This window comes from Megalobrama amblycephala, linkage group LG8 (genome assembly GCF_018812025.1).
Source record: "Megalobrama amblycephala isolate DHTTF-2021 linkage group LG8, ASM1881202v1, whole genome shotgun sequence".
Classification (NCBI taxonomy): Eukaryota; Metazoa; Chordata; class Actinopteri; order Cypriniformes; family Xenocyprididae; genus Megalobrama; species Megalobrama amblycephala.
In genome coordinates, this window is record NC_063051.1 from 11,415,932 (window position 1) to 11,426,220 (window position 10,289).

The following is a 10,289-nucleotide window of genomic DNA, read 5'->3' on the forward strand; positions in this document are numbered from 1 at the left end:
AACACTCGTATTTTAATACTTTAACACTCTTGAGTATGGTCTCACATGTACTCCCAGGAGAGTTAATTTAACACTGCAGTTTTTGCTGTGTAAAGCACAAAAATGAATTGTTAATAAAATTCTTATTTGAGTAGAATGTAGAATTAAATTAATTTTTATTAGTACTATTTACACATTAGGGAGTTTATCTTTTTCAAATCAACTCAATATTTTTGTTTAGGTTCTAATTAATTCTGTACTGTTTTCTATTCAAATCTACTAATATTAAATGGATAACTATTAAGGGTCTCATTTAATTAATATTTACTCAATACCAAACCTTGTGAAATTTAATTAATAATATTGCTTGTAATCTGTTGCCTCATTTTTATTGAGTAGATATGGTGTATTTTTTCTTACAGTGTTGAACCTCCATGAACTACCATTTTAACAATATCTTTACTACATTTCTGGGCCTTGGAAGTGGTAATAATGTTTCAGTCTATTGGGACGCCAGAAAGCTCACGGATTTCATCAAAAATATCTTAATTTGTGTTCCAAAGATGAACGAAGGTCTTGCGGGTTTGGAACGACATGAGAGTGGGTAATTAATGACTGAATTTTCATTTTGGGGTGAACTAACCCTTTAATATGATAGGCTTAATAAGCTGTTTAGTTTCTATGTAGTTTATAAAAGCTTTGAATTGTTTGCAGTCCTGTCTAAATACCGTTTAAAACACAGATTTGTTCTGGTTTCACAGTTGTCTAGCAGTACACTTAAGCAAATAATGTGACATTATGTCACTTAGTATATGGGCTATAATCTGGTTTGTAGTTAATGATACGCTTCAATTAAATAAAAATATTTAATTTATAAATCTTTACAAAAACTTGGGTAACAGGGTTGAAGTTTGGGCTTGGTGATTGAGAACAGGCAATTTTAAGAGGTGATACAAATATTGTTTTAAGTTTCAGTGGAAGATACAAACATTTGAAGCAAAGTACTTTTTTCTAAATCACTAAAAATTGAGTGGTTTTGAAGAATGTAAAACTCTTAATATGACCTCCTGTCCTCTGAGGACTATAGCTGTCACAATGATTGAAACAACAGGAATTTTAGATTTCCTTTTTTCTCTTCTGTGTGCTATCACATTTCCTTTGCTATATGAAAAATGCAAAGTCATCATTTTCTTGTTCTGAGCACTCTGTTTAAAACTAACTTTGTAGTGTAGTGTAGTTTACACTTATGCAGAGTCCACAACTGACTTCACACCTATAGGTCAGCTCAGAAAAAGTTGCCAGAATTTGGTTACAATGCTGTAGACATCAACGTTTTGCTAGTCAGGTCTAAAAAACAAGTTCTTTCTGTGGTTCCTGAAAAATGTATTATTGGTAAAGACTAGTCTGTATTTTATTTTTATTAGTTGGTGTTTTTGATCACACAGATGAGTGCATGTAATTTACCAGAGAACATTTTATGGAAGTTGCTGAACAGCTGAACAGCCAAGTGCAATACTATTGTGTTTCCTGGATGTCATATATTTCATTCAAATGTGAGTGATGCGTCATATACAAAGAAAAAAAAATTACTTTGTGTTTAAAAATATACTTTCTTTTCTGATGCTATGTCCTGATTGGTGCACATTACTTAAAAAAACACATCATCACTTCCTCTACCGAGAAATCTTTTATTTTGAGCAGAGAGAGTTTTTGATTACATAGTGCAGAGTTTGTGTGTGTTAGGAGAGTTTCAATGTGTTAAGTATATTATAGACTGAGAGTATTTCATGTTTGTTTGAATTTGAATATTGTTTGTATCTGAGGAACTTTGTTGGTATATTTGACTCCTTTGCCTGTTTTCTGACGCTGATTTTGGATTGCCCTTTCAATTTTGTTTGCCTGGTTGTAAAAACTGTGCAACTGAGTGTTTGGGAAAGTAAGGAGTCTGACACCCCTTTTGTTTATTGTAAACTGTTTGATCTTTTTTTAATATATACAGTCCTGTGCAAAAGTCTTAGGCACGTCAGTATTTTCACCCCCCAAAAAAGGTTTTAAGCCAGTTATTTATATCTTTTGCTGTAGTGTGTCAATAGGAAATATCAGTTCAATCAATTTCCAAACATTCATTTTGCCATTAATTGTAATAATCCAGTGAGATTTTTGAATACACAAGGAGTCTAACAACAGCCGGTGCTCCACACGGAGATCTGATCTCACCATCATCGAATCCGTCTGTGATTACATGAAGAAACAGATGAAACTGAGACAAGCTAAATCCAGGAGAACTGTGGCCTTGATGCTTGAAGAAACCTGCCTGCAAAGATACAGTACTGTGAAGAGTTTTAGGCACTTGTGTAAAAATGCTGTAAAGTGAGGATGTTTTTAAAAAATACTGTTATAAATAGATTTTATTTATCAATGAACTTATATTAACTAAATCAAAACAATATTTTGTGTCACCACCCTTTGCATTTAAAACAGCTCTTGTCCAGGTACACTTGGGCATCATTTTTCAGGTAGCTTTGGAGGCAGGTTTCTTAAAATCTCTTAGAGACACGGCCACAGTTCTTCTGGATTTGGTTTGTCTCAGTTTCATATGTTTCTTCATGTAATCATAGACAGATTTGATGATGGTGAGCTCTGATCTCCATGTGGAGCACCGGCTGTTATCAGTCTTATTGTGTATTCAAAAATCTCACTGGATTATTACAATTAATGGCAAAATGAATGTTTGGAAATGTGAACGGATATTTCCTATTGACACACTACAGCAAAAGATATAAATAACCGGCTTAAAACCTTTTTTTTGGGGGGGGGGGGGTGAAAATACTGAAGTGCCTAAGACTTTCATGTTGCACTCTTTCCCCTAGATTGGGCGTGACACTTGCAAAAAAAGTATCAAAATAGCTTTCTTCAAGCATATGAAGTTCATGAAACCGAAACATTGTGCTGAAAAAAAGCTTCTCTTTTTTTTGCAAGTACTGATAGTGTGCGGGACTTTTTTTAAAAATTTTGATATTTTTTTTGGTCTTTTCTCCTACGCACCTATCTATTACCTGCGGGTATATGAGGGTAATTGTTAATTGACTGAAATCCTTATGAGTTCACATAAAAGTAAAAAACTGACATCTTTTTTGTTTTCTTGTTTCTTGAAATATTCTTCTAAAATTAGCATTTTTATCAAGCTCATGTTTAGGTTCAGTAATTTCACTAGAATGGCAATTAATAGGTCCTATTCATTGCCATTAAAGTGAAATAACTGAACCTAAACATAAGAGCTTGATAAAAAACAAAACAAAACAAAACAAAAAACACTAATTTTAGAAGAAAATTTCAGATGGCACTTGATGATACACGAGGCAACTTTTTGAGCAATGTTGCCGGGCAATTTTGCCGATTGATGTTGCTTGGGCACTTTCCCATTGAGAATAGGCAACAAATTTTGATCTAAAGTATCCAGATAGAAAATTGTTGCCTATTCTCAATGGGAAAGTGCAATGAAAATTGCCCGGCAACATTGCTTAAAAAGTTGCCCCGTGTATCATCACCTTTAAGTCTTCAAATATATATATAAAACCAGACAACCAAAAATGTAATCCATATGCACCAGTATGATTGACATTAATTATTGTGCAAAGATGAGTTTACACAACGCACGAACAAAAAGTTCCCTTTTGTACATAAATAAGGCCGTGGTCAAATATAGTTCATAACCCCCCACCCAACCCCTCCCCCCTTTCGCAGATACGGCTCAGCTTTGATTCGCTGTTACCTAGTAACGCGGTCCGCTGTAGTGATTGGCTCATTCGAGGGTCAAGGAAACGGGAAGCGCACAGGTTGCGTGTTCTTGACTACTTTCTGGGGAGGGAGAGTGAGACGGAGCGCTACTGCGACTGATCGAGAGTATTTCAGAAACGCGTGGCATTTACAACAGGAGGGGCGCACTGACATATCGCACGACTGATAGTCCATAAATGGGGTGCTTCTTCTCCAAAAAATCTAGGAGAAAATCTCCTAAAAAAGACTCTGCTTTGCCCACTGGAGACGAGAGCGCTACGGGCAATGACCTCCCCGAAACCAACAACACTGCGCTGGGCAGCAACAGCAACCAGGAGGCTCCAAAGCAATACAGCTGGGACAAACGAGAAAAGGTACGACGCTGCGTTATCATAATCTGTTTTTTGTTCACTAGAGTCTAGACTATACGCAGACAGGGTATATGTTGCATAATTTCTTTAGGAATCATACACAATGGAATTAAGGTCCGTCGGAAATGGCTATTATGATATGCGTTAGCTCAATTCTTCTTTTTAAAGCCCATTTTACGCCGTTCATTACATGCGTAATCACGCTAGCGACGGTTTGGCCCCTCTTGTTCAGTGTTTATGACTGCCACTGTTGCTTTCGATTGACCATCGATACGAGAGTCTCTCGGCGGTTATATGTTTTCACGTGCTATGGTAAATTATAGACAGAGCTTATTATCGGCTTAAAGTCGGGGCACGTAACTTGTTTGCCTGGCGCTTGCCCAGATAGCGTTGTGTTAGGGATTAGCACATAAGTGGTGTCGCCATCAACATGCATGACACTATATCAGAGGGAGGGTGGGAGTGTCCGTCTGACCTGGTCTGCCCCTTCCACCATAAAACCATACAAAGCTTTGAGAGCTTTTGAAGTATGATTCTGTTATGTTTTAATATTGCCCTGGTCGATGCACTCAAGTGTAGATTGAAAGGCAATAAATACAAGAGACGAGTCCAACAGTTTGTTAGTTTTCTCATATGGTCTGTCAATGGCAGTGTCTGATCTTATGGATTAGACCAGTAATTCACATATGGGGTCAAGGCCCACTAGAGGGCCTCAGCAAACTTCCAAGGGGCCCCACAAGATGTATTTATGTAAAGTATTTATATATAAGATAGCACTTTTCATTTTATAGTCCTAAATCTGGATGGGAACAATTTCAATCCTTTGGGATTTTCCTATGGATTTTTAGCTTGGCTATTTTAGAATTATGAGTAATGTCTGTGGTTAAAATCAGCATGAAATGAAAATTCACCCTATCTATTGTGTAAACGCATCTCATTGTGAATGATTCATGTACTATGTTCTTTCTTCTATTGTAATTTTTAATTAAAATGCTATACTCTAGTAGTGATGTTTGCAAGACTCATCAAATCAACTTAAACCCCACACCCACAATCAGCTGCAAGATCTCATTCATTTTTGAGTCCAACGACAACATCTCAAAATCCAACCAACAACCGATGCATAGAACTAAGCCCCGACTTTATATATTTTCTTTTTTTTATAATCTTTTACACTCGGATATATGTCACAGTATGGTAGAAAAGATCTTTTGCTCCATCATGACTTGAACATTACTTGGAGAGACTTTTGCAACATAAATTATTCACTGTCACAAGTTTTTTTTAAATACATAAACTGGTAGTATGTTGCTAATTAAGGATTAAATCTACAAAAAGATACAAGTTTACATACTCAATGAATCTGACCTGTAGTCCTCATATATCAATGGGTTAGCAACATGCTAAGTAGATGTTGTAAGTAAATATCTGGCCTAATAACACAAATATCTCAGGTTTGATCCCTGGTTGGCAGGGACAATCTATGAACTCAAGAGTACTATTTAGCAAGGGGTGTTGCTATGTGATTGTTAGGGTGTTCTGAGTGGTTGCTAGGTGGTTACTTACTGGACCAATTCAAAAGAGCTCTTAAAGTTTCTATGATGTTCTGGTCCCTAGATACGGCAAAGATTCTTCAGTTTAAATCTATGTTTTTTTCTCATTTTCTATTTTATCATCCACCAGACTAAAACTGGTTTGCACACTACCTCAAAAAGATGCATGATCTGAGGTGTCATTTGTGTCACAAACAATGCAGAATTAGTCAAATTTTAACCCTGTAAAGCCTGACGTATGAAAAATAACTTTAAAATAAAAAAACGTGTCTAACTTATAAACACACGTCCTGTTACATCCTGTTGTGAAGGGAACCAGAAAGCAAAGAGGAGATAATGGTTTTATCACCTTTTTTTTTTTTTTAAGTTCTCCTTCTATTGACCTTGACATGTTTGCACTTTTGTTTCAGGTTGATCCCAAAGACTTCATGCTGACAGGCCTCAAGAATGAGACTGTGGGTCGGTTGCCAGGCAAACTCAATGGCCAGCAGTTTGTCATTCAGGACTGTGAGAACTGTAACATCTACGTATTCGACCATTCAGCGACTATTACCATTGACGATTGTGTGAACTGCCGCATTATTTTAGGTCCGGTCAAAGGCAGTGTGTTCTTCAGAGACTGCAAAGATATCAAGTGTGTGGTGGCCTGCCAGCAGTTCCGCACCAGAGACTGCAAGAAAATGGACGTCTTTTTGTGCTGCGCCACCCAGCCAATCATCGAGTCTTCTACGGGCATGAAGTTTGGCTGCTACCAGTATTACTACCCTGAGCTGGCTTTCCACTTTAAAGATGCGGGCCTCAGCATCTTTAACAACAACTGGAGCAATATTCATGACTTCACACCTGTTTCTGGAGAGACCAATTGGAGTCTCCTACCGGAGGATACTGTTGTCCTGGAGCATGTGCCTCTACCAGATCCTGAGTCAGAATTCAAGTCTGTGAGAATCTCTTCTGAAGCAAGTCGGAGCATCGTGCCCCTGACCAAAGGAGGCCGGCGTACAGAAAGTGAAGAGTCCTGCCTGTTTGTCTTCTTTTCCGGGGACTACACAACTGCTAATGCCCGCAAGCTTATTGATGAGGTTAGAACTAGTTTGATGCTTTTGATTTTCATTTATGGTTGCGACAGTGGGCGGTCTACAAACTGACATCATGTGTAAATTCAAGCTGGAAGTTAATCAGAATGAATCAAAATTTCCTAATGTGGCATTTCTAAAGAAAAGCTTTGTGTTTATGCCCTCAGTTTAACGTCTAGTTGAAAAATAGTGAGTTCATAGCAAGTTTTTCATGTTAATTGGGAAATTAAATCATGCTATTCCTACTTCACTTATATTTGTAACTTTTATCCATCTTTGTCTGCTGGAGATGTTGCTTGCAAAAGTGTGTACAATTTAACAGGCTCCATATCAGTTCTAGTGTGCTTTTTAGTTTTATAATTGCATAAAGGAAATGACTGACTGTTTATTATTTATTATTAAAAGCATATTTATATACTAGTATTATCAAATATTTTTTTAAGAACAGAAAAACAGCACATTATAAAAAGTTAGTCATTCACATTAAGAATTAAATAGGGTTGATTTCATGCAGATATCAACTAGAGCGATATCGCAAATTCATGTAGTTTTCACTAAAAGTAACCTTGCACTCTGCATTAAAAGGATTTGTATTATTTAATCAAGCTGAAAAGAAATTCTCAGAATTAGCAGCAAACTTTTAGATATCATCTAGCTGTACTAAAGCGACTGTATGAGGAAGAGACAGAAATAGACTAAATATTTGCCATCATGTGACCTTTTTGTCACTGGCTTAATTTAGAAATCTACCACTTTATAGTAGTGATCATTTAGATTTATTTTTATGATTCTCAATACAAAAAAAACCAAATCCCAGCATGTCCACAAATGAATAATCAAGCTAATTTGCAAAAACCTTTAATTTTCTAACATAATTTTTCCCTGTATTCACATAAATGCAGGCGACCACCAAAGGCTTTGTCCTCATTCAGACCAAAGAGGTTTCCATGCGCCCTGAGGATGTGAACCGAGTGTTCCAGAATAATGCAGAGAGCCTCACTGAGTGGGTCACCAAAGGTGCCGTAACGTATTGTGTTATACCACAAAGGAACATGCACAGGAAAACATTGTCTTTTGCAAATATAAATGTTATAGCACAATCATCTGTGTTCCTGCAGGTCCAGTGGTAGCCCTTGAGCTGAACGGAGATGGCGTGGTGGAGGCGTGTCAATCCATTGCCAATGAAGTGTTTAACGGGACTAAGGTAAATAAGCTGTTACTTCTCATCAGTGTTGGGGGTAACGCATTACAAGTAACACTTAAGTTACGTAGTAAGTTAGTAATCAGATTACTTTTTTCAAGTAACTAGTAAAGTAACGCATTACATTTAAGCTTACAACAAAATATTTGAGCTACTATTTCAAATAGGAAATGCAAGTTACTTTGTTTACCGATTTACTGACTGACACCTCTCTTGTCCCCATAATTGGGAGTAAAGTGCAGAGGCATTGTGTGTACTGTATCGTCGAAGGATCATTTCACTTTTGGGGTGAAAAGGACCTTACATTTACCAAAAATAGAACTTTTATTTTGTTGCTGTTATTAAAAAAACAAGCAAGCCCAAGTGAGAAAAAGTAACGCAAAAGTAACCTAACACATTGCTTACCTTAAAAAGTAACTAAGTACCGCAATTAGTTACTTTTAGGGAGTAACACAAATATGTAACGCATTACTTTTAAAAGTAACTTTCCCCTAAACTACTTCTTATGTCCATTTATTGAGTATGTGCTCTGATCATCTAACATTTTTCATGCTATCTGCTACTTTTCTTGCAGGTGTTTGTTTCTGAGAGCAAACAAACATCCTCACGTGATGTCGACAACTTTTTCAACTTTGCTGACATGCAGATGGGACTGTGAAACTGGCACAGAGGGCCACCTTTCCTTAATGTGGGTTTATATTTGTTTGATTTTGTCATATTAGTGAATTGGAATTACTTATTGTGAAGCCACTGATATCTCAACATTTTGAGGGGTTTATAACCACTATTTATTCTTACTAGACCATTTTGCTCTGTGATCTGACAATTTTACATTTTCATGCCTATAAAACAGACAAATAGTCAGATTAGATAGTCAGGTTATTTGGATCCAATCAGGAAGGCAAGTGCCTTTAGATAGAGAAAAAAAATCAAAGAGAACTGGAACTTTAGTCTAATCAAACATTGCTGTGGACAATTATATCACGTATATGCTGAAAATAATGAATCTGATTATATAGATATTTATTTAACTTTTTTTCCATAAATGTATAGCTGGAAATTGTGTTTTATTCTCTTTTGCTTAGATACATATTTCCATTACATATTGTATAGTCATTTAATTTGTGTATACTGGATAGCTGTAAAAAAATTACTGTTAAAATATGTCGATTGCCAGAAAACATTAATTGTGTTGAATCAGGTTTTTTATACAACAGATATATACCATGTATTTTATTTCTTTTCCTATTAGCATGACTTTTGACTTGCCTCCAAATTATATTTTCTGGGGGTTCAGTATTTTTTTTTTTTTTTTATTATTATTATTATTATTGTAAACAAATGACATTCATCCTCCATGTAAGTTTTTAAGGTAACACTGTTCTGAAAAGAATGTAAAAATTCAAACTGATACTTTGAATGTACTACTAAAAGGAGTTTTTTCCTTCACACTGCTCTATTTTTATAGGAACGTTTTAGAGAGCACAACTTTCCTGTGACCAAAAAAAAAACAAAAACAATTGTACATGATAGAATCACAGTGTACCATTTTTTTTTTTTTTTAATTATTATTATTTTCAAAAGGTTCTTATTTGTATGAGACAGTTTTGTAGAACTGAATATAAGCTGTGATTTGTCAATACATTCATTTTGGTCTAAAGTTGTATCTCATCTCTTTTCATCAACAAATAGACACAAAGCTAAACTAGAATATATTAATACAAATATCAATTGGTGTAAATAGTTTTGTCAGGTTTACTCTAAAAATCTGATTCAGTATTGTTGCATAATGTCACAATAACAATTTGTAGGCCAACCTGGAAGGTTATGTGGACATTACTTGAAGAGAAATTAATGTTATGTTCTACAACATAATTAAGTTGCTAAATAAAAATTACAAAGGTTATCTGAATTGTCAAGCTCAAAACACACACACACATAAATACATATATAACACTACTGTTAAAATGTCTGGTGTCAGTAATATTTTTTGAAGAAACTTTTATTCAGCAAGGATGCATTATGTTGATCAAAAGTAACATTAAAGACATTTATACAAAAAAGTTGACCTATTCATCAAAAATTCAAGAAATAAATGTAACCACAAAAATGTTTTACACAAAAATATTAATTATATAAAATATTAGCAACTGTTTTCAACTGTGATAATACTATAGTAAGAAAGGTTATAAAGTTCAAGCAAACTGTTCATGCATGCAGACTACAGATATATACTATGATAACTGCTTATAAGTAGCTAAATTATTATTGCTACTTCATTTTGTTTTTCTAACTTTAACTACCTCACAGCCCTGCATTATGGCAACTATGGGAC

The 10,289-nt window shown here is 35.4% G+C and overlaps 1 protein-coding gene across 1 annotated transcript; it reads left to right on the plus strand.

The window, feature by feature from the left end:
• Positions 1-3,804: 3,804 nt before the first annotated feature.
• Positions 3,805-9,860, plus strand: rp2 (RP2 activator of ARL3 GTPase). Its single transcript, XM_048199249.1, has 5 exons — positions 3,805-4,130; positions 6,091-6,759; positions 7,656-7,770; positions 7,872-7,957; positions 8,529-9,860. The coding sequence occupies exons 1-5, from the start codon at positions 3,954-3,956 to the stop codon at positions 8,610-8,612; spliced, it is 1,131 nt and encodes a 376-aa protein (XP_048055206.1). The 5' UTR covers positions 3,805-3,953; the 3' UTR covers positions 8,613-9,860.
• The last annotated feature ends 429 nt before the right edge of the window (positions 9,861-10,289 follow it).